The 26,149-nt window shown below is 36.3% G+C and overlaps 1 protein-coding gene across 2 annotated transcripts in view; it reads right to left on the bottom strand.

The window, feature by feature from the left end:
- The window catches only part of HNMT (histamine N-methyltransferase), a 46,223-nt gene extending 20,287 nt beyond the window's left edge, over positions 1–25,936 (bottom strand). The window contains exons 1-3 of one of the 2 annotated variants that reach the window (XM_006935262.4): positions 25,798–25,936; positions 25,461–25,606; positions 12,309–12,361 (exon numbers count right to left, since the gene is read on the bottom strand). In XM_006935262.4, the coding sequence (XP_006935324.1) occupies positions 12,309–12,361; positions 25,461–25,597 (190 nt within the window). In that variant the 5' untranslated portion in view covers positions 25,598–25,606; positions 25,798–25,936. Of the gene's footprint in view, positions 1–12,308; positions 12,362–25,460; positions 25,694–25,797 lie in introns of those variants that run through there. The other variant, XM_003990738.5, reaches the window with a different exon arrangement.
- Between the last annotated feature and the right edge of the window lie 213 nt (positions 25,937–26,149).

The following is a 26,149-nucleotide window of genomic DNA, read 5'->3' as shown; positions in this document are numbered from 1 at the left end:
CTGATTGTGTTGATTTTTTTTTTTTATGGTATTGTTGGATTCTGTTTGCCAGCATTTTGTTGAGGTTTTTGCATCTATGTTCATCAGTGACATTTGGCCTGTAGTTCTCCTTTTTAGTGGTGTCTTTATCTGGTTTTGGTGTCAGGGTAGTGCTTGTCTCATAGAATGAATTAGAAAGTTTTCTTTGCTTTTTTTATTTTTATTGTTTTGGAATAGCTTGAGAAGACTAGGTATTAGCTCTTCTTTAAATGTTTGCTATAATTTGTCTGTGAAGCCATCTGGGCCTGGACTTTTGTTTATTGGTAGTTTTTTTATTACTGATTCAATTTCTTTGCTGGTTATTACAAATTTTCTACTTCTTTTTTGGGGAGGTTTTAGTAGTTTATATGTTTCTAGGAATTTATCCATTTCTTCTAGGTTGTCCATTTTGTTGGCATATAGTTTTTCATAATATTCTTTTCTAATTGTTTGTATTTCTGGGTGTTGGTTGTTATTTCTCTTCTCTTACTTGTGATTTTATATATATGTGTCATTCTCTTTTTTGCTTCCTAAGTCTGGCTAGGGGGTTATCAATTTTATTGAGGTTTTTCAAAGAACCAGCTCCTGGTTTCATTGGTACATTCTGTTGTGGTTTTAGTTTCTATATAATTTATTTCTGCTCTAATCTTTATTATTTCCTTCCTTCTGTTGTTCTTAGGTTTTGTCTGTTGTTCTTTTTCTTGCACCTTTAGGTGTAAGGTTAGGTTATTTATTTGAGATTTTTCTTGCTTCTTGAGGTCAGCTTGTATGGCCATAAACTTCCTTCTTAGAACTGCTTTTGCTGCATCCCAAAGGTTTTGAACTGTTATGTTTTCATTTTCATTTGTTTCCCTGTACATTTTTATTTCTTCTTTTATTTTCTGGTTGATCCATTTATTGTTTGGTAGCATGTTATTTAACCTCCATGTATTTGTGGTCTTTCCAGATTTTTTCTTTCGGTTCACTTCTAGTTTTATAGTGTGTTAATCAGAAAAGATGCAGAATGTGATTTCGATCTTCTTGAATTTTTGAGGCTTGTTTTTTGGCCTTTTATGTGATTTATTCTGGAGAATGTTTCATGTGCCCTTGAAAAGAATGTGTATTCTGCTGTTCTAGGATGGAATGTTCTGAATATCTCTGTTAAATCCATTTGTTCCAGTGTGTCATTAAAAGTCATTGTTTCCTTGTCGATTTTCTGTTTAGATGATCTGTGCATTGATGTCAGTGGGGTGTTAAAGTCCCCTACTATTCTTGTATTATTATCAATTAGTCCCTTTATATTTGTTATTAACTGTTATATAAAACAGTTATATATGTGGGTTCTACTATGTTGGGTGCATAAAGATTTACAATTTGTTATATCTTCTTCTTAGATTTTCCCCTTTATTATTATATAGTGTCCTTCATCTCTTGTTAGAGTCTTTGTTTTAAAGTCTGTTTTGGGGGTGGCTGGGTGGCTCAGTTGGTTAAGCATGTGACTCTGGCTCAGGTCATGATCTTGCAGTTTATGCGTTCGAGCCCCATGTCAGGCTCTGTGCTGACAGCTCAGAACCTAGATCCTGCCTCGGATTCTGTGTCTCCCTCTCTCTCTTCCCCTCCCCTACTTGCACTCTGTGTCTCTCTCAAAAATAAATAAACATTTTTAAAAAGGCTGTTTTGTCCAATATAAGTATTGCTACTCTAGCTTTCTTTTGACATCCATGTTTCTTCCTCCCCTCACTTTCAGTCTGCATGTGTCTTTAGGTCTGAAACTAGTTTCTTATAGGCAGCATATCGATGGGTCTTGGAATTTTATACATTTTGTCATCCTAAGTATTTTTACTGGAGCATTTAGTCCATTTACATTCAAAATAATTACTGATAGATATGTATTGTCATTTTATTATTTGCTTTGTGATTGTTTCTGTGTAGTTTCTCTGAACTTTTGTCTTTCTCTCTTTCATGATTTGATGATTTTCTTTAGTGATATATTTGGATTTCTTTCTCTTTATTTTTTAGATATTTATTAGTGGTTTTTAACATATGGTTACCATTAGGTTTGTATATAGCCTTTTCTGCATATAGCAGTCTATATTAAGTTGATAACCATTTAAGTTTGAACCCATTCTTTACTTTTCTCCTCCCCATGTTTGAGGTATATGTTGCCATATTTTACATCCTTTCATTTTGTGACTTCATCGACTGACTTTTATAGAAATATTGATTATTACTGCTTTTGTGTTTCCTAGCTCTATATGGTTACTTTTGGTATCCTCTTTCTATTCAAAGAGTCTTTTTATATTTCTTGCAATGTGGTTTAGTGGTCATGAACTCCTTTAGCTTTTGTTTGTTTGGGAGACTCTTTATCTCTCCTGTATTCAGAATGATAGCCTTGCTGGATAGAGTATTCTTGACTGCAGATTTTTCCCATTCAGCACTGTGAATATATCATGCCACTCCCTTCTGGCTAAGAAACTTTCTGCTGCAAAATCTCCTGCTAGCTTTATAGGTTTTCCCTTGCATGTTATTGTCTTCTTTTGTCTTTCTACTTTTAAAAAAACTTTTTCCTTATCACTATATTTTGCCAGTTTAATTACAATATATCTTGGTATTGGATCTGCCTTTCTTGATTTTGATGGGAGTTCTCTGTGCTTTAGATCTGAATATCCTTCCCCAGGTTACAGAAGTTTTCAACTATTATATCTTCACATAAATTTTCTGCCCTCTTCTCTCTCTCTCCTTCCTGTGTTATTTTTTGTCAAACAAAACATGCTGATTTTGATTTACAAAGTTAAGTGAAAAGTCATTTCTTAAAATCCCCCTCCTTGCAAATCTCTTTCCTTTGTACCGCCCTGTCCCTCAAATCAGCCATAAGTATAAAATAACTTCTCATGGTTCCTTTTGGGCTATGTTAAATGCTTTACTTAATTTTACAGTCAAATATCTTGATTTCACATGAGCCATATTTTAAATTCATCATGCCTATATTTAGAGGGATATATATTTGACACCTATGACAGTGGAACTTATAAAAAGCTCAAAAACAAGGAAAGGAGGGAATCTCATCTTCTAGACATCTTTTCTCACCCTAAACTTCTATGATATATTGAGATAGCAGAGGAATGTTGTATTTTTGCTCTAAACCCAAGGTCAGCTGATTAACAATGGAAACAAAATGAAAAGAAAAGTTAGAGGTTATGGACAGACAAAACTGGGCTCAAATTTAGTATTTACCAGAATTACTTTATACAAATGTATTAATATCTCTGCCCTTTAAAGTACATATCTGTAAATTAGGGATAATGTGGTTTATGCTACTGGGTCATTGTAAAGGTTGAAGGCACTATATGGAGGTAATTTACTTCAGTTCATAATTATATAGTAATTGTTCAATAAATTGAAACTATTATACATTAATTCAACAAATATTTTTGAGCATCTACTAACTGCCAGGTTCTAATCAATGGGTATATAGTAATGAATAATGCAGATGAAAACATTCAACTGTTGCGGATAGTGATAAGCCCCATGGCGAAAACCAAGGCAAATAGGAAGGAGGGGAAGCCATAGTGGGGAGTTTGTGATTTTCAACTGCATGGTCAAGTAGGCTTCATGGAAAAAGTGACACTTAAGAGAAAGTTGAAGGAGGCTGGGAATGAGGGAATGAAGATTTGTCTTCTAAATGGGCAGCCCCATAATAAAATGACAACTTGGAAGAGTGCACATCACATATTCATATTGTCTGCTTTTTTCTTCTATCTTGGCCTACATCAAATGAAACACAAATCCCAGCTTGAGAACCCTGGGTCTTCCCCAAATGAGAAAATCTGCAGATCAAGAAAATGGAGTATTAATAACTGTGGAGATATCTCTTGCCATTTGATTTCCGTCTATTATTGCTTCATTTCTCATATCGAAATACGTGTGAATTCTTTAGATTATCAGTAGGAAAAATTTTATTCTATTATATGTTGCATTAAGATTATTATCTTCCTTTTCTCTCTACCAGAATATCGAGCACAAATAAAATTGTTTGTAGGGAGAAAAATTGCCCAGATAACTCTGTGCTTAGTGATGAAAAATAATTTCAGCTATGGGTTTGCAACCAGAGCAAGAACAATCTGATTTTGAGCAGCAATGGGAAAGATAGAAGATTGTTGACAAGATCACCTCATCTCTCTCCCCTTCTCTCTCAATCTCTCTTTCTCTCTTTCCTGGGTAAGTATTGAGTATTCACCACTGAGACAATTCTGTCAGTATGGAAATATGAGAGTAGAATATTAAAATAGCCATAGGGTCTCAGGAAGGGGATTATAAACATAAATTCTGAGTCAAAAGGGCATTGCCATTGCTTTCATGTGTCTTCTGGCTGTTAGCCCAGGAACAAAACTGCCTGGATGCTTTGCAATTGCAGGAAGCCTAAGAAAAGCCATGCTACCAAAATGTTGCATGAAATACAAACGTAGAGAAAATTTCCCAAAGGGTGTTGAACATTGAAGTGTAGAGATATTTAATAGACAGCTCACATAAAAGACTGAATGTTGCCTTTTAATTTTTAAATTTTAAACATATAGATATTTGACTGCTACTTTAGCACATACATAGAAAGTAGCAAGTTCTATCTATAGAATATTATCATGTTTAAAAGTTATACTGAGTTACTCTTAATGAAGTGCCAACTCTCTCCTACCTTCCTCAAGCCCAAAGACAGGATTTATAAGATGAAAGTACTTGGACTGGCAAAGACAGTCCAAGATAATCAGGTAGATGGTGTGATTTCATTGATATTGGCACGCATGCATGCTTTCTCATTCTTCTTCTCTCAAATAACTTTCATAAGCTCTCATAAGAGCCTGCAACATTAATGATTGTTAGAACACAAATGTTGAGGAAAATTATCAGTGATTTATACCCTTTATGAGTAGAGACTGAGGACCTGCTGTCCTCATGGAATAAAAAGCAAGAAATAATCAGTATTATCAAGAATCTTAAGGAAGATTGGACAGTGGACAGCCACCTTCTTTTTTGTCCATCTTTACCTCATCATCGTGGCTAACATGCACTTCGAGTAGGCATGATAGAATCTGTGTACTCTGAAGAAAATCTCTGCTAACCTACAACACAGATGAGATAGTTCTTCAGATATTTATACAGGTATAATGCTATCGCCAGTGGGTAAAAAATGGCCAAAGGAAAACTGTCCTGAAAACATATGTGTGGGAGCAGTGCTTTGGACATGAGCCACATAGCTAAAGTTGCTATCAGAAGTCAGTCTACTCTTTACCATCATGTCTCATCAACTATAAGATTATAGTTTTAACTAGGTTTATTTTTTCCTGCACCTAGCTATAAACAACTACTGTAGAAAACTTGAGAAATAGACAAAGGTATAAAATAGAAAATAAAATAAATGTCTCACTACCAGAGAAAACAAAAGTTAACATTTTGGTTTATTTCCTTGTAAGTTCTTCCTTTTTTTTTTTTCACTTTTAAACAAACAATTTTCTTTATTCTACCCAGGTGAGATTATTATGCATATGAGTTATTTTGATTTTCTTACTTGAGGGTTAAACCACTAATATATCAAAAATTTGTTTAAATTAGTAATTATTTGTGGCAGCAACACTATATCCTCTAAAATGGGTATGTGGAATGATTGATTTAATTATTATCTTTGATATTATAATATAAATACAATATAAATTTATATAACTGCATACATTTATTTGTGGAAATATATAAAACATTTATATATGTAAATACATTTTTACATATAGTTACTATATAGTTAGTTTTAAATTTTTCACTATTATGAAGAACCTGACAATAAACCATGATTTTTGTGAAAAAAATCTTAATTTTTTCAGTTTAATTCCAAGGACCAGAATTAATGGTTAGAATGAGACCCTTTATCTTTGGTGGTATTAAAAATAAAAATACAAAACAAAAAAAACCTTAAGGACAAAGGTGCCAGATGCTGAGAAAGGATGCAGACTGATGACCTGTGGCACATTCTTAGAGGCCCTCTCATTGGATAAGACCAATATAATTGCTGGAGCACTTGGAGATGGGGGGGTAAGGGGGCAGGGGTACAGAATGGGTGCAGGGATGTCCAGGAGTCCATGAGGAGGGGCTGAAGCAGCAGCTAGGGTGTGTTAGGACAGCAGGGGAGTGGCTATTTATTAAGTATGTCAATATTTTCACCACCAGCATGACCAGGCCTGTGTGTTTTAGATGAACATCAGAGCTCTTCTTGATACATAATGTCACATTTCTTTCAGGAAAATTTCATTTCATTTCATGTTTTTACCTTTTGTACATGAAAGCTTCCATATCCCTATCATCTCGTTGGTATTACATGTTGGCTCTTTAAATCTTCTCAAACTGTTCTCAGTAAAAAATTTGAACTTTTCTCCAGATAGGTTGCTTATTTTTGTATTAAATATAATTATTAGCTAACTAATCCAACATTTTTTCATCATTTCTATCAGACTGTTATCGCTAATAGAGACAAAGCTACAGAAGACCCTGTGCATTAATCCCAGTCTCTCTATATTTTTAGGCTTACCATCTATAAAATGAAGATGATAACAGACCCCCTGCACCAGGGTTGCATGAGGGTGTATATTAAATCACAAAGTTTTATTCAATAGTAAATGTCAAGTGGAAGCCTATTCACTAATTAAGAGATTGTCCTAAAGTGTCATAAAAGGACTGGCAAGATACAAATTTTTTCTTCAGGGAAATTACAGATAAGCACATGCTAAGGACTTCCAAGTACATTGTAGATACTCCAAACTGTGAATGAAAACATTCATGTGTTAACAAAAAAGAATGTGGATCTGCCATACTTCTTTTTATCTATTTTACCTGTATCAAGGCATTACTGAATTCTTAATTCTAAGGCTGTCCAACTGTGTTTATTTGCTTTTCTGAGTATACAGTCATTTAATCTGCAAATAATGGTAGTTTTGTCTTCACTCTGCTCATTATCCTGTTTTCCTGTTTCAAGCCTTATTGAATTAGTCAAAACACTCTTGTTCACTCTGGCTTTAACGCCAATGGTTCCAATGTTGTAGCATTAGTTTGCGTCTCTCAAATTGGTAATGTATCTGTTGTTAACAATACTTCTATGTTCACTGAAAGTTTTAAATACAATACAATGGGGTTAATTATCTTGTTTAAATTATATATGGAGAAAAGTTTATTTTTGAATGATATAGTTATGGATGCCTTTAAAAATGCCTTTATATCTGAGGCCCCAAACTATGATTACACAAAGTAGACAGTCCTAAATTCTCTAGTCAATCAGTAGAGTCTCTATCCTTCTATCGAGTTAACTGCTAGCATGCTGCATATTAGTAAAATAGTACTTACTCATTTCAAGTTATAAGCAATAAGAATACAGATTAAAAATTGTCTAGGTATCTACAAGTCACAGTTAAATTCCACCTCCTTAATATAGCCAAACACAGTGTTAGCCATTCCACTCTGGAGAAATGCCTACCTTTTTTCTAGAAGGTTACTCATGAAACCATAGATTTTCTGGACCAAAAGCACCTTTAATGGCCCCACCATCCAAGAAATCAGTGCTTAAGTCCTTTCCACAGTATGTTTGAAAAGTAACTTTCTGGCCTAGGCTGCTGCCTAGAGTCACAGATAATACCTTATCTCTCAAGATGTGTGCTTTCATTTCTGGACAGGTTTGATCATTACTAAATTCTCATATTGAATCAAGAAATCTTTCTCTCTTACAATCATTGGTTCTTTAGCAGCAAATATTCTGTAGTTTGATCAACAGGAAATATATGAAGATGGGAATATGCAAATTAAAAAAATTAATCTCTGGGCCAAGAAAAAAAAAATCCCTGATTCTCTGCATTTCCCCAGTTATTCCCAATTTGCTAATACAGACTGTTGGCTTACTCTGAATCACCGGAAAACATTAATCTTTGCTTCTTGCCACCTCCTGGCTTCTAACCTGACACACTGGATTGTTTAGTTCCTGCCCTAATTATATTTGTTTCACTTCTATCCAACTAGCTTAAAAAATTAAACTTCTGTGTCACCTTAACATGTCACTTATGAACAGAGGCAAAATCCATAATCTGAAAAGATTAAACTTTCAAATAGCTGGTTATTACTAAGTACCTAATATCTCCTTTTTCAAGTCAATAATTAACTTTTATATCTGTTTAATATAATTTGCTGAACTGGACTAAAGTCAAGAGACTTGGATTTTGTTCTGCCTTGGTGCTTCTCAGGTTTCAATATCTTTAAAATTAGATGTTGATGGTCTCCAAACTTTTCTCTTTTTTAACCTCTGTAGGAATGCCAATGTCTGTATGTGGCAGAAAAATAAAACTACTTAACTGCTCTCAATATATGTCATCAAAATTATTACCAAAAAAAATGTTATGGGAGCATTCATACTACCTGTATTTCATATGTGAGTTTTACCTTGATTGAAAATTATCTATTAACATATATACTATTATACATGTTATGGCAATTGAGTTAGTACACAAAGGTTAATAAAAATAGAAGTAGAAAGCTAGGTAAAATTAGGTTATTTGAGTTATCATTTTGTCTAATCCTTATAACACTTTCTGGTGTTTGAACATAGGAACTGAACACAGATTCTCCTTTAAGCAGAGCCCAGGGCAAGGAGAATACATTGCCCATTACTGCCTTTTGGAACATTTTTCCAGGAATAAATGCATGCACTATAAATAACTAACATTCTCCTTTACCAAAAAAGAATATGGGCTTCTTTTTCTCCATGTACTATGTAACATAAAGACACAATATTCATTAAAAAACAAATAATAATGAAGCTCCATTGGGTGGTTAATTTCAAGAACTGTCAATATTGAGGATGAACCAAAAATTCTACGAGATTTAGAATACAGTGCAGTTGTTCTCAATATCTAAAAACAACTGCTGAAGTGAACATAGTGTGAGTACTTCAAGACCTTGAATAAAGCAATTCCAGATACCTCGTGTTTCATTAAAGCACAAACTCATGCAATGTACACAACACAACTTTATACTTCCCATTTGGGCTCTGTAAAAGCTACATGGTCTGTATTTCCTTTCATGATGTTTTTCTCCAGATTTTCTCTCTTTATTTTTGGGTTCACATACGTATTTCATACATTTTCCTAATATTAAATACATAATCTATGGCTAGCAGTGCAATTTATCAATTGTATTTAATTGATGTGGAAGATTAAAAAAGGCATTAAAAAGTTTGCCATGAATTTCCTCTCTTTCGAAGTGCTCAGAGCCCTAATAATTTCTCAGCTTCTGAAATGAATAACCAAACACCTTTTTCAAAAATGTTACATTCTCTTAAACTATGGAATCTCTCTCTACACAATCACCAACCTCTACAGAAGAGAGGCAGAAGACAGAAAGGGTGCATATGTACCCCCTGCTCATGTTTCTGAAAATAAAGATAGGCTGTCAAAGAACATGAGCCTTAAGTGATATAAAAGCATCAATTTCATTTAGAGAGGTTTTTAGTTTGTTTGCTTTTGATTTGTTTTTCTGTTGTGATGGGAAGAAGTGGTAGCACCATTATGAATGCAGAGGAAATATTTGCACCAAAGATATACAGAAAATGATCTGCAGGTATCTGGACAACCAGGAAGAGAACACTTAAACACTGAAACCAGAGAGGTCCCTAAGCTAAAAACGAAGTAGAACCTTGTAACATACATTATGGGATGTTACTAAGCCCCTAGGTGGCTTAGTCAGTTAAGCATCTGGCTTCAGCTCAGGCCATGATCTCATGATTCATGAGCTCGAGCCCCACATGGGGCTCTGCACTAACAGCGCTGATACTGTGGATCCTGTCTGGGATTCTCTCTCTCTCCCTGCCCCTCCCCTACTCTCTCTCTCTCTCTCTCTCTCTCTCTCTCTCTCTCTTTCTCTCTCAAAATAAATAAACTAAAAAAAAAAAAAAAAGATACATTGTTGAGCACAAGTACTAGATAGGGCCAATGATCTTGTTTGCCATGGATTGGAATTCAGTGACTGACTTGAAAGGATATTGAAGCCACAGGACAATGCAAAACTCTCAGGCATGCTATAGATTGCAGAACATGTGGGGAGACCATTTCTCTAAGGCAAAGACAGAAGGTATCTCATTGTAAAGTGATCCATTGTTCTTCTGCACAGTGCTTGCAGTTAGGCAATGACAGGTTATCAGATGAGCATCTCCCTGTTCTATGTGAGCACTCAAACTTACTTAACCGGGTCCTTTCCCTACAACACACTGCTTCTTTCATGCCAGGAACATGTAGACCTAGGAATTTTAAATAAATCAATTTTAATTTCACGTAGCTTATTTACTGGAGCAGAGAAAACTAAGTTATCTATAATTTGAATTTCCCTTGGAGTTCTTCTATTTCTGATCAGCTTCTTAGGAAGAATAACCTTAAAAGGCACCCATATTCTATCCAAGGCAGAGCCTGTTACTAATACAGTGTTAGTGCTCAGTCAGAAAAACTCCAAGTGTTGCTACCTTTGTTTTGGTAAGTTCTCTATATTAGCTCCTATGTGCACCTTTATGTAAGGAATCACTGTGCGGGCCAAATGTTCCTTTCTCTAGATAGCTTATAAGCATCTGGATAAATTTACATTAGAAATTCAATTAACTTTATATTAAAAGGTCAATTAACTTGGCCATGATAGAGATTGTTTTTAATTACTTTTCCTTGTGGGGCTTCACTTCTTGTCCAAGCACAAGTGACACTACCAAACGATAGTTTCAGTGACTGTTGGATGCCTGAAACTAATATGTAAAACTCACTGGAAAGGACTGTCTTGGTGAAACGAATTCCCTTTTATAATCCTTAGGACTTAGAATATCAGTAGGCAACGAGAGGGTACTTTAGCTTAAACAGTCTCTATAATATCATTCATGATAATATCTTTCATTATTTGTCCTTGTTGGTTTTTATTTTCTTGGTGAAAGATGATAATAAAGAAAAATTATTTTAAGAGTTAGCCCTCATTACATTATATCACACACAGTATATTTTATGAAAAAAATGAAGAAATGATTACATAAAACTAGTAATTCTATTCCACTAGAGGGCTCCTGGTTATCTTTGTGTAAACATGGGCCACAATTTCACTCATTCATGTGTCACTAGAGTACTTAAGAAACTAAAGAGATTAACACTTGGCACTATATAAAAAGTTGTAGTGTACTGTTGACTTGTTACCAAGAAGTAACCAATACTAAGCCATTGCTCAGTCAAAAGAAAATAAAGAAAGATATAAATATGTGAATAATATATGTAACTCTATTTTATATATTGATATATTAAATCAGATCTCCAGATGACTAGCAAGTTAAAAATAAAACAAATGCTACTCAGGAGTTTGATATGAGGCGAAGTCTGCACGTGAAATGTTTTGTTTTATTTTTGAAGGACCAGCCTGTACCTTACAGGTGTAGTAACAATGTGCTAACCATGATATAAATGTTATCTATATAATTCTCACTACAACCTTATACGATATAATTCATTGTTTCCATTTTACTGATGATTATACAGAAGTTATGTATCAGCCAAGGGCACAACGTTTCATACCACACCCACATCAATCTGCTTTTCCGGATTTCCCATTTTCTCCTAGGATGAAAGCACAGATCAAAGAGTAGAGAGACCATGAGGTGCTTATAAAAGTGGGTTTGGGAGTGTGCTGAATGTTTGCAGGGCAGTTTTGAAACTGAATCAGAGGAAGGAAATAGTTTTAGCCAGTGCAACTCAGAGTTGGGTCACAACAGTATAAGTTAACTATGTCATTAAACATATCTTCCCCCATAGTGATACTTTCTCAATGAAGGGAGCTGTGCACTGATTTTCATTCCAGTGCATTCTTACCTCCTCCTGGTCCAGTAAGTTTGCAAAGCTGCAAGCGGTCCATGAACCTCACTTAAGTGGCACAAGCTTAAGGAATGTCTAATGAAATTTCCCTTTACTGTGAACAGTTAGATCATTTTGCACAAAAGTTATCCTCAAAGCCATCCTATGTGGTTTTCCACTTATAAAAAAGAATGAAAAAGCCATATCTTATCCATATTCTGGATACTAATGGAGGCTTAAGTCCTAAGTGTTATAAAACGATGGGGGCCTTAATCTTAGTTGAAGTGATCCTGCTCTTACTAGTTTTAATAAGCTAATCTCTTCCAGGAGCAAAGAAAAATAGTTTTCTTAAAGAATGAACAATATGCCATCAAAAAGCATGATGTTTGGGGTGAAATACAAATTTTAAAAATGTGTTATTCATACCTGCACCTCCGCCAATGCTTAGAATCTTAATTTCTGATTTTGTATCTCCAATCCTGAAAAAAAAATTATATAGTTTAAGAAAAAGATTGCCATGTGCCTTGTAAAATCTGATTATCAACTCTAGTGGAAGAGAAAAATTTATAGTGAACAAAAACTAGGCCAACATGAAAGGTCACACTCACGTCAGTGATTACGCTAGTGTCTTTAGAAATCTTTAGAAAATATGTCCCACTCATTAATGATCTTGATTGGAAGACTTTTAGAAACATTACTATAAACATCTCAGAAATAGGAAACACCATTTGTTTAGAAATTGCTTGGAGAGTAAGAACAGAAAAAGTGGGCCTTTGAGTCTAGTGATCTAATAAGCCATTCGTTATAGATGGGAAAAAGGCTAAGGAGATTCATACTGTATATCTGCCTTCCTTCTTCCTTGCTAACTTTTCAATGGAAAAATGTTTATTAAACATTTATTATGTGTCTATATTTAGCATTGAGGATATAAAAATGAATAAGACACTACTTTGCTTTAAAGTTGAAATGTGAGATAATAAAGCCCAATATTAAGAGAAGGGAAAGATGGCAGAGTAGGAAGACCCCAAGCTCATCTCCTCCCACAGACACACTGAGGTCACAATGACATATAATACAACTCACCCTGAAAACAACCTGAGAACTAGCAAAACATATTTTCTACAGCTAAAGACTTAAAGAAGAAGCCCTTCGGAGAAGGGTAGGAGGGGCAGAGATGTGTTAGGGAACCAACACCCTAGCATGGCAACTACAGGCTGGAAGGACATCAAAGGCATGGAGATCCTTCCTGAAGAGTGAGGAGATCAAGCCCCACCTGAGGCATCCCCTGTCATGGAACCTATATCAAAGAGACAAGCTGTCATAGCATCTTGCTTTGCAAATCAGTAGGACTCAACTCCAGGAGAGCCAGGAGGGCTATAGGAAACTGAGACTCTGCTCTTTTTTTTTTATGTTTATTTATTTTTGAGAGAGACACTGTGAGTGGGGAGGGGCAGAGAGAGAGGGAGACAAAGAATCCAAAGCAGGCGCCAGAATCCGAGCTGTCAGCACAGAGCCTGATGCAGGGCTCAAACTCACAAACTTTGAGATCATGACCTGAGTAAAAGTTGGACGCTTAACCGACTGAACCACCCAGGCTCTCCAAGACTCTGCTCCTAATATCACTCAATCAGAGACCCAGTACAGAGACTGAAATTTGAAAAGTGCCTGAACCATATAGGAAGGAAGTTTCTTGACTAATTTTAGGATTTGTGTTGGAGGAGCAGGGACCTTTAGAAGCTTTCTCCAGGAGTGGAAATGCTGGAAGGCATCATTTTTCTTGCCCTTCTTCAGCCTAGCTTGCTGGATATTGGTAGGGGCCAATGATGACACTCTCCAACTACTGCTTGCACTGCCCGGCATGCCCCCCCAGACCTGCCCCATCAGATACCCCTACAAAGCGGCTCATACCCCACCACACCCAGAAGACAACCCCAGCTGATATCAGTTCTCCTCCAAAGTGACTTCTGTGCCAAGGATACTGGGGGCAGCCTCACCTGCCAGTATGACTGCAGTAATTGTGGCTGGGCCTCTCGGCGGGCTGTGTTGGGAGCTCATACCACTGACCAGTGAGCCCACAGAAGCTATAGCTTGGTCTCCCAGCCAGCCAGGCTATGGGCTATTTCCACCCATCAGTGTGCCCATAGTAGTTTCAGCCTAGTCACAACAGGAATACATATGTATCCCACAGAGGGGATACCCCTAGAGTACCCTTAGTGAATGGGGGCATTGCACTACTGGCTCCCTCAGGATGCCTCCTACACAAGGCCACTACTTTCAAAACTATGAGATATAGCTGGTCTACCTAATGTGTGGAAATAAACACAGAGAATCAGGTAAAATTAGAAGACACAGGAATATATTCCAAACAAAAGAAGAAGACAAAACATCAGAAAAAGAACTAAACAAACTACCTGATGAAGAAATGTGAGTAATGTTTATAATGATGCTCACTAGATTTGGAAGAAGAGTGGATGAACTCCATGAGAACCTCAGTGAAGAGACAGAAAATGTAAAAAAGAACCAATAAGAGTTTGAAAACACAGTAACTGAAATGAAAAATATACTTGAGGGAATCAACAGCACATTAGAGGATGCAGAAGAACAGATCAATCTGGAAATCAGGATAGTGAAAAGCCCCAATGCTGAACAGCAAAAAGAAAAAATAATTTTTTAAAAAATGAGGAGAAGTTAAGGGTCCTCTGCACATCAAGTGTACCAACATTCATATTACAGGAGTTCCAGAAGGAAAAGAAGAGGCAGAAAACTTAATTGAATAAATAATTACTGAAAATTTCCCCAACCTGTGGGAGGAAACAGCTCCAGGAGTCACAGAGAGCCCCAAACAAGATGTAGCGGAGGAGGTCTATCTCAAGATACATAATAATTACAATATAAAAAAATTAAAGATAAGATGAAAATATTAAAAGCAGCAAGAGAAAAGAAAACAGTTGTGTAAAAGGGAAATCTCATAAGGCTATCAGCTGATTTTTCACCAGAAACTTTCCAGGCCAGAAGGAAAAAACCTACAACCAAGAATATTCTAGCTGCAAGGTTAACATTCAAAATTGAATAAGAGATATAGAATTTCCCAGACAAACCGAAATTAAAGGAGTCTATTACCACTAAACCAGACACACAAGAAATGTTAAAGGGACTTCTTTACAAGGAAAATAAAAAGCCATAACTAGAAGTAAGAAAATTATGAAAGGAAAAAAAAATCACTGGTAAAAGCAAATAAAGCTAAAATGAAGTATGAAACACAAAAGTAGTGAAATAAATTATATATATATATATAATATATATATATAAATCATATCTACAAAAATTAGTTAAGGATTACACAGAATAAAGAGATATACAATATGACATCATATACATAAAATGTGGAGGGGGTGTAAAAATGTTTTTCTTTTAGAATATGTTTGAACTTAAGCAACCATAAACTTAATATGAACTGATATATACATAAGATGTTATATATGAGTCTCATAGTAACCATAAACCAAAAATTTGTAATAAATACACAAAAAATAAAGAAAAAGGAATCCAAGCTTTACACTAAGGAAAGTCATCAAATCACATGGCAATAGAGCAAGAGAAAAAGAACTACAAAAACAATTAACAACTATATATATTTATTCACCCAACATAGAAACACCTAAATATATAAAGCAAATATTATCAGACATAAAGAATTAACAGTAATACAATAATAATAGGGAACTTTACAACACCTTTACATCAATGAATAGATCATCCTGGCAGAAAATTAATCAGCAAACAATGGCTTGGAACGACACATTAGATCAGATGGACTTAACAGATATATACAGAACATTCCATTCAAAAACAGCAGAATACCCTTTTTTTTCAAGTGCACATCGTAGGCCACAAAACTTGTATCAATACACTTAAGATAACTGAAATCGTACCAAACATCTTTTCTTATCATAGCCATATGAAACTAGAAATCAATTACAAGAAAAAAATGGGGAAAAAAACCATGGAGGCTAAGCAGTATGCTACTAAAAAACCCTATGGATCAACTAAGAAATCAAAGAGGAAATAAAAAAAATATCTGAAAACAATAAAAATGGAAACTCGACAGTGCAAAGTGTTTGGGATGCAGAAAATGCAATTCTAAGAAGTTTATAGTGCTACTTGTCTACTTAAGAAACAAGAAAAATCTCAAACAATCTAATCTTACACCTAAAAGAACTTGGAAAAGAATAAACAAAATTCAAAATTAGTAGAAGGAAGGAAATGATAAAGATCAGAGATGAAATAAATAAATTAAACACTTAAAAAACAATAGGACAGATCAGTGAAACCAAGAGCTGATTCTTTGAAAAGATAAACAGAATTCATAAAACTTTAGCCAGATTCATTAAGAAAAAAGGAGCGAGGACTCAAATAAAATCAGAAATGAATGAGAAGTTACAACTGACACCATAGAAATACAAAAGATTATAAGAGACTACTATGAAAAATTATATACCAACAAATCATACACCAAGAAATAGAAGATTCTAAGACTGAATCAGGAAGAAATAGAAAATCTGAACAGGCAGATTACTGTCAACAAAACTGAACCAGTAATCAAAAAACTTCCAACAAACAAAAGTCCAGGACCAGAAGGATTCACTGGGGAATTCTGCCAAACATTTAAAGAGCTAATACCTATACTTCTCAAATTATTCCAAAAAAGGGAAGAGAAAGGAATGCTTCCAAATTCATGCTACGGAACCAGCATTACCCTAATACCAAAATAAAAATCAGACAAAGACACTACAAAAACAAAAGAAGACAAAACAAAATGGCCAAGATCCAAAATAGATTCATAAATTCTCAGCAAAATATTAACAAACTGAATTCAACAATACATTAAAAGGATCATTCACCACAATCAAGTAGGATTTATTCTGGGATATGGGGATGATTCAATATCTGCTAATCAATCAACATGATATACCACATTAACAAAATGAAGGATAAAAATCATATTATCATCTCATTAGATGCAAAAAAAAGACATTTGACAAAATTAAACATTTATTCATGATAAAAATTTTCAACAAAGTGGGCTTAAAGGGAACATACCATAACATGATAAAGGCCAAATAGGAAAAACCCACAGTTAACATCATACTCTCGTGAAAAGCTGAAAGCTTCCCCTCTAATGTCGGCAATAAGACAAAGATTTCCACTCTTACAACTGTTATTCAACACAATACTGAAGTCCTAGGCACAGCAATCAATCAGACAAGAAAAAGAAATAAAGGCATTTAAGTTGGTAAGGAAAAAGTTAAACTGCCACTATTTACAGAGGACACGACACTATATATAGAAAACCCTAAAGACTCCACTAAAAGACTATTAAAAGTATAAGTTCAGTAAAATTTTAGGATACAAAATGAACTGCAGAAATCTATACCCTCTCTGTACACTAACAACAAACTAGCAGAAAGAAAACTCAAGAAAGCAATCCCATTTACAACCGCATTAAAAAGAATAAAATACTTGCAGCACTTGGATTAAATCCAATCCATTTGCATTTTAAATGATTAAAAAATCATTTTAATTTTATTTAAATCCAAGATTTCATTTAAATGATTTCAGGAGTAGAATTTAGTGATTCATCACTTATGTATAAAACCCAGGGCTCATCCCAAAAAGTGCCCACCTTAATGTCCATCACCCGTTTAGCCCATCCCTCCCTCACACCCCTCCAGCAACCTTCAGTTTGTTCTCTTTATTTAAGAGTCTCTTGTGGTGTGCTTCCCTCTGTTTTTATCTTATATTTCCTTCCCTTCCCATATGTTCATCTCTTTTGTTTCTTAAATTCTGCATATGAGTAAAAAAATTTAAAAAATTCCGCATATGAGTGAAATCATATGATATTTATCTTCCTTTGGCTTATTTTGCTTCGCATAATACACTCTAGTTCCATCCATGTTGTTACAAATGGCAAGATTTCATTCTTTTATATTGCTAATATTCCATTGTATATATATATACACCACATCTTCTTTATCCATTTGTTGGTCGATGGACATCTGGGCTCTTTCCATAATTTGGCTATTATTAATAGTGCTTCTATAAACATTGGGGTGCATGTGCCCCTTTGAAGCAGCACACCTGCACCCTTTGGATAAATAGTAGTGCAATTGCTGGGTCATAGGGTAGTTCCTCTTTGGAGGAACCTCCATACTGTTTTCCAGAGTGGCTGCACCAATCTGCATTCCCACCAGCACTGCAAAAGTGTTCTCCTTTCTCTGAATCTTTGCCAACATCTGTTGTTTCCTGAGTTGTTAATTTTAGCCATTCTGATAGGTGTGAGGTGGCATTTCATTGTGGTTTTGATTTGTATTTCCCTGATGATGAATCATGTTGAGCATCTTTTCATGTGTCTGTTAGCCATCTGGATGTCTTCTTTCAAAAAGTATCTGTTCCTGTCTTTTGCCCATTTCTTCACTAGATGATTTGTTTTTTGGGTGTTGATTTTGATAAATTCTTTATAGATTTTCTGATACTAACCCTTTACCCAACATGTCATTTGCAAATACCTTCTCCCATTCAGTTAGTTGCTTTTTAGTTTTGTTGATTGTTTCCTTTGCTGTGCAGAAGCTTTTTTATCTTGATGAGATCTTAATAGTTCATTTTTGCTTTTGTTTCCCTTCCCTCTGCAGACAGGTATACTCAGAAGTTGCTGTGGCCGAGGTCAAAGAGATTGTTGCTTGTTTTCTCCTCTAGGATTTTGATGGTTTCCTGTCTTACATTTAGGTTTTTCAACCATTTTGAGTTTATTTTTGTGTATAGTGTAAGGAAGTACCCTGGTTCATTCTGCATGTTGCTGTCCAGTTTTCCTAACACCACTTGCTGAAGACACTGTCTTTTTCCCATTGGATACTCTCCTGCTTTGTCAAAGATTAGTTTTCCATGCGTTTGTGAGTCCATTTCTGGGTTTTCTGTTCTGTTCCATTGACCTATGTATCTGTTTTTGTGCCAGTACCATACTGTCTTCATGATTACAGCTTTGTAATACAGCTTGAAGCCTGGAATTCTGATGCCTCCAGCTTTCTTTTTCTTTTTTTAACACTACTTTGTCTATTTGGGGTCTTTTCTGGTTCCATACAAATTTTAAAATTGTTTGTTTTAGCTCTGTGAAGAATGCTGGTATTATTTTGATAGGGATTGCATTGGTTATGTAGATTGCTTTGGGCAGTATCAACATTTTAAAAATGTTTGTTCTTCAAATCCATGAGCATGGATTGTTTTTCCATTTCTTTGTGTCTTCTATAATTTCTTTCATAAGCTTTCTGTAGTTTTTTTTTTTTTAATTTTTTTTTTCAACGTTTATTTATTTTTGGGACAGAGAGAGACAGAGCATGAACAGGGGAGGGGCAGAGAGAGAGGGAGACACAGAATCGGAAACAGGCTCCAGGCTCTGAGCCATCAGCCCAGAGCCCGACGCGGGGCTCGAACTCCCGGACCGCGAGATCGTGACCTGGCAGAAGTCGGACGCTTAACCGACTGCGCCACCCAGGCGCCCCAACTTTCTGTAGTTTTTAACGTATAGATCTTTTACCTCTTTGCTTAAGTTTATTCCTAGGTTTTTTGTGGTATTTGGTGCAATTGTAAATTACATTGATTCCTTCATTTCTCTTTCTCCTGCTTCATTATTGGTGTATAGAAATGCCCACAGATTTCAGTACATTGATTTTATATCCTGTGACTTTGTTGGATTCATTTATCAGTTCTAGAAGTTTTTTGGTGGAGTCTTTTGGGTTTTCCATGTAGAGTATAATATCGTCTACAAAGAGTGAAAATTTAACTTCTTCCTTGCTGATTTGAATGCCTTTTATTTCTTTTTGTTGTCTGATTGCTGAGGCTAGGACTTGCATCACTATATGGAACAACAATTGTGAGAGTGGACATCCCTGTTGTGTTCCTGACCTTAGGGGGAAAGCTCTCAGTTTTTCCCCATTGAGGATAATATTAGCTGTGGGTCTTGTATATGGCCTTTATTATCATGAGGTGTTTCTTTCCCTACTTTCTTGAGTCCAGGGCTGAGTGGCTTTCCAGGAGAATTCTACCAAACATTTAAAGAAGAGTTAACACCTATTCTTTTGAAACTGTTCCAAAAAATTGAAATGGAAGGAAAATTTCCAAACTCGTTCTATGAGGCCAGCATTACCTTGATTCCAAAACCAAACAAAGATCCCACTAAAAAGGAGAACTACACACCAATTTCCGTGGTGAACATGGACGCAAAAATTCTCAACGAGCTACTAGCAAACTGAATCCAACAATACATTAAAAGAATTATTCACCACAATCGAGTGGGATTTATTCCTGGGCTATAGGGCTGGTTCAATATCCACAAATAAATCAACGTGATACATCACATTAATAAAAGAAAGGATAAAAACCATATGATCCTCTCAATAGATGCAGAAAAAGCCTTTGACGAAATACAGCATCCTTTCTTGATAAAATCCCTCAAGAATGTTTTTAATAAATATGTATCTACAGACATTTGGATATGCAAGATTTAAGCTGAGTGGGAGAGAGATCAGGGTCGATGATGTATTCTGGAGAATTAGCATCATAAAGCTAATGGTCAAAACTAGGAGACTAGATTTTATCACCCAAGCATATTACAAAGAATTAGATGATCAGTGGGATGATATGCAATGTCAACTTTTAAAAGTCACTGCATTATGGGGAACCCACAAAGGGGACAAAGAGGAAAACAATAAAGCTCATAGAGGATAGAATTAGAGAAACTCTGAGAAAGCCATAGGTAGTGTCAACAGTAGCCGAGTGTACTACCAAAAAATAAAGGAGGAATCATCTCCAATGAATTTGGCAATATGAATATCTTTGATAATAGTTTTAAAAGAAGGTTGAGGGCACAAGTCTGATGGCAGTGAGATTAAAAGCAAACTAAATAAAGAGGAAGAAGCTAGAGATTGTTGACATAGGACGAAAGAGTAAGAATGGGAAAAGGAAGCAGGAACTGAAAGAGTAGTGCTTGTTTCTTTGCACTTTAGATTTTTCTTCCCCCTGAAGTGAAAGAGCCTACACAGAGTAGTATGACAAAAACAGAGATTGAAGCAAGGTTTTTAAGAAAACTGGAAAGGATAGAGTCAAGAGCACATATGAATGAGTTGCCTTTCTTAGTTCTAATTATCTTCCCATTCATAATCATAGTGCTGATACACCCATCTCTATCTATGCTCTTGGTTAATTCTTAAAACTGCTTTATATTGTAGATACCACAGGGAAGCTATGAAGCAGAGCACCAAGGTCAAAATCCCAGCTTACTAATATGTTACCTTGAGCAAATTGTCTAATTTCTCTGCATCTTTATTACCTATGAAATAGGATAATAATACCATCTACTATGTAGGACTGTAATAATAGTAGCTGGCTTAAGGAGGAGTTGTATTATATTATTTAATTCATGTAAATCTCTTAGAAATATGTCTGTACATGACAAGCACTCAACACATATTAGCAATTATTATTATTCCAGGCACAGCTAAGTGATTTCACTCGGAAACTTCACAACTCTTCTATGAGTTAGACACTATTATTATCCCATTTCATATATTGTAATGATTAATAATTATTGAAAACTTACCACTTACTACTTACTACTTGACTTTAGAGTCAAGGCTCTAAATGCATTACATATAGCAACAACAAAAAACTTTATTATTTACAGCTATACTGGAATTCTCCCCACCCCATGCTTCACCTACAGATAGGGGATTGTTTCCAATCCAAAAGAAATCAAGAAAAGAATGGCATGAGATCTAGAATTAGGGAATCCAATATTGCAGAGAAGGGAAGAGAATATCTAGAAGGTGAAATAAATTATCTTAATAATTGTATAGCAGACGGAGAGCAAATCACCACAGACTGAAAAAATGAACAGAGCTCCAGAATAGACGTTCCCATGGGGAAAAGTTAACAGATGTCTTGATCTGCTGGACTGTATTGAGAGGATTAATACTTCTGCTTGGGGTATAAGTAGTGATAGTGATGTGGAGAATGAAACAAAAGAAAAAAATTAAATTTCCTTTACAACTCACAGCCCATTGACATGTCCTTGAGACAGAGTGACCTTCCTCAAGGAGCTTAGCTACCTCGATGTTAATATTTTGCTAAGGGCAAAAGGCAGCCTTGGCTTCACATTAGCCTGAACTTCAGGATTCTAGAAGTCTCCTTTAATATATAAAAATTCCTTTGGAAGCTTCCTTTCTCTCTACTCTCTCCAGATATATGTTAGCAATCATCCTCCAAGCAGATGGTCCTTTGATATACATCTGAAGGGTCTCTTGACTAAGGTTTAACTAAATAGTAGTAAATGACCTTTTCCTAACAAAAGCTAGTTCCTCAAGGTCCTGGAAACATTGCTTCCAAATTTTTAGACACGTAATGCTATCTCTAACCCCTTTCCAATTCAAAAGTATATAATCAGCCACTCCTCATAACCCCTGTACAGCTCTTTCTGCCCATGGGTCCTGTCCCTGTGCTTTAATAAAACCACCTTCTTTGGGGCACCTGAGTGGTTCTGTCAGTTAAGTGTCTGACTCTTGATTTTGGCTCAGGTCATGATCTCATGGTTTGTGAGATCAAGCCCTGTGTAGGACTTTGCACTGACAGCATGGAACCTGCTCTGGAGTCTCTCTCGCCTCTCTCTGCCCCTCCCCACCCCTCTTTCTCTCTCTCAAAATAAGTAAATATGAAAAATTAAATAATTAAAAATTTTAAAAACACCTTTTGCACCAAAGACGTCTCAAGAATTCTTTCTTATCTGTTCCTTCCCAAACCCCAACATTTTCACATCAGTAGATATATGGAAAACTAAGAAAAGAAACTAAAATAAAAACAATAGTTATCTCTAGGAAAAACAAAAAAATACCTGAAAGGAAATGTGATTGTAGTATAACTCATCATTCAATTATGAATAATATGTACATAGGCAAAATGATATAAACATTCAAATTATTTAACCAAAAATTTTGACATAAATATACTGACATGAGGGGTGCCTAGGTGGCTCAGTCAGTTGAGCGACCGACTTCGGCTCAGGTCATGATCTCACGGTCTGTGAGTTCGAGCCCTGCGTCAGGCTCTGTGCTAACAGCTCAGAGACTGGAGCCTGCTTCGGATTCTGTGTCTCCCTCTCTCTCTGTCCCTCCCCCACTCATGCTCTGTCTCTCTCTGTCTCAGAAATAAATAAACATTAAAATTTTTTTTTAAATTAAAAAAATAAATATACTGACATGATAGGGGAGGAAATGTGCGTATTTAGCTATTTTAATGCAGTAAAATTAAGAAAGACAAGAATAACATGATATTTAGAATTAGGAAAGAAAATTTCATAAGAAACAACTGAAATATTTCAAAGTGTTGAAGGTGGTTGCTTCTGGAGAGTGGGAATCAGATGGGAGTGAGTAGGGCTAGGAATTTTTACCTCTGCAATATTTTCAGTATTTTTACCACTGCAATGCAAATTTAATTATGCCTTTGAAAGTTCTACAGTCTGTCAGAAATTCTATATTCAAGATTTCCAACTAGATTGTATACCCTGTGAAGATAGGGGTCATCATTCATTATGTTATAACCATCCATGGTACCTATTCAAGCCACTGATGACCGAACAAAACCAAGGATCTGGATAAAGTACAGACATGAACACAGACCTTTAGTACTACAAAAGAATTCGGAAATTAAGTCATTACCTTTAATTTTATAAATGAGCAAAAAGACCCAAAAAAGTAAATTATTAGTTCCTAGAGAAGAAGTTATCTGAATGTACTGTATGCTTTGATTTTGGCATCATTATCTATTACTTATTAATTAGTAATAAATTATATAATACTCTATTAAAAAAACATTTAAGGGGCGCCTGGGTGGCGCAGTCGGTTAAGCGTCCGACTTCAGCCAGGTCACGATCTCACAGTCCGTGAGTTCGAGCCCCGCGTCGGGCTCTGGGCTGATGGCTCAGAGCCTGGAGCCTGTCTCCGATTCTGTGTCTCCCTCTTTCTCTGCCCCTCCCCCGTTCATGCTCTGTCTCTCTCTGTCCCCAAAATAAATAAATGTTGAAAAAAAAATTAAAAAAAAAAAACATTTAAAAACTGAACCATGGGGCACCTGGGTGACTCAGTAGGTTAAGAGTCTGACTCTTGGTTTCGGCTCAGGTCATGATCTCACAGTTTGTGAGTTTGAGCCAGGTGTTGGGCTCCGCAGTGACAGTGCAAAGCCTGCATGGGGTTCTCTCCCTCACTCTCTGCCCCTCCCCTGCTTACTTGAGCATGCACTCTCTCCCTCTCTCAAAATAAATAAATAAACGTAAAAAAAAAGTAAAAACTGAACCACAAAAAAACAGAAAGGGAGGGCCGCCTGGGTGACTCAGTGGGCTAAGCATCCTATTTCAGCTTAGGTCATGATCTTGAGGTTCATGAGTTTGAGCCCCATGACTGTCTGTGCTGACAGCTTGGAGCTTGGACACTGCTTCGGATTCTGTGTTCCCTTCGCTCTCTGCCCCTCCCCCACTCACACTCTGTCAGGCTGTCTCTCTCTCTCTTAAAAATAAATAAACATTAAAAAAAAATTTAACAGTAAAAAGAAAAATAGGGGAATGGAATCCCCTACACATCCAGCAATGCCTGCTCTGATCAGGCAGAGGTACTGTCCTGGTGAAAGAATGTCAGGCCTACAATAGAGAAATCCAGCAAAAGATAAAATATCAGTTTCTGTTGCTGTTGTAAATTGGATCCACAGTCAGTCATTTCTTCCCAGTTTTCTATCATTATTTCCTGAAGCAGAGTAAGTTACAGCAATCCACCTCCAGATAGGTGATTTGATTATCTTTAGCATGTGGAATCTTTTACTCTCGTAATGCTTATCAGCTCTGGCACAAATTGAACACATTAATCACCAAAAAAAGAAGTCTGCAAGAAGGATAGGAGCTAGTGAGTTTCACTGATAATGGAAAAATGCTTTTTTTTTTTAAAGAACCACATTGCTAATATTAAGTTGAAAGGAAAAGACATTTTTTTTTGGAGTGATAACTATAATAATGAGTACAGAAGTGAATTTAAATGGACATTAGGAGAACTGAGAAGCAATCAATCCTCAGGGGCAAACAGGAGTTGGTAATTATTTATATTTGATTCTAACGAAAAGAATACTAGACTCTCCGTTTGGGGTTTTTTTGAGACACATAAAATCTGGAGGAGGGCTGAAAAATCTGAGCTCAAAGATCTGTATCTTCTCCCAAATGAACATATGGATGTGTGCCTTCAAATGGTTAACGCTTATCTCGGCGCGGCTGGAAACACTGCACAAATCAGAGCCTGTGAACGTTGAAAGCGAGCGTCTAACTAAAGCGCCGCAGGAGAAGGGGCGCCAGGGGGGCGAGGAGCGCCAGGCGGCAGCTGCTATCAGTAGCTCCTTCTTATCCCCTCGCCCAGCCTGCAGGGCTGGGCTAGACCCATCTATCACCGCATAGAAAGAGCCCGAGGCTTGGCTCTGACAAAAACGTCCTTTTTTTGTTACCTTGCTATTATGCCTGGCAGCTTCTGGTCCATGAATTCCTGCATGCACTGGTGTTCCGTGGAACTGCTGAGAAACCTCCGGAAAGATTCAACGTATCTGCTGTGGTCAGAAAACAGGCTCCTCATGGAAGATGCCATGTTTGGTTTCTGATGGAAGGCAGAGAAGGAGGGGAAGCTTTAACTTCCCCTCCTCTTCCCAGTTCCTTTTCTCTCTACTCACCCCCACCAATTCCTATCCCCACTTCTCACACCACTCCCCCCCCCCCCCCCCACCATGCCAGAAAAGCCTGCTTTGAGTTTTAACATGCAACGAAGGCTGGTGTAAATCACATTCTTACGTCAGTTATTTGTGCAGGACTTTGAGCTGATACTTTAACCCCTGCAGTGTTCCTTTATAAGAAACGGAGGTGGTAAAGCAAAGCAATAAATCCACTGTTATAACTTGTTTTTAAACGTCTGAAGTTCAGAAAGTCGTAAAAACTGATCCCATTCTAATCACTTCCTGTTTTGTCAGCCTTTGCCAGGAGTGAATTCCAAGTGGGACAGTGGCTGCTTTAAGGGCCAAAGGCGACAAACACAGGGTAAACAGCCAGTTACAAGGCTACAAACCACTTTCAGAAATACACCCCTGCTGAAATCTTTGACAGAAGATGGATGTCCGCCTCCATGCTTTCTACAGGGGAATTTCTT

The sequence above is a fragment of the Felis catus genome, chromosome C1 (assembly GCF_018350175.1).
Source record: "Felis catus isolate Fca126 chromosome C1, F.catus_Fca126_mat1.0, whole genome shotgun sequence".
Lineage (NCBI taxonomy): Eukaryota > Metazoa > Chordata > Mammalia > Carnivora > Felidae > Felis > Felis catus.
This window is presented reverse-complemented; position numbering and strand designations above follow the sequence as displayed.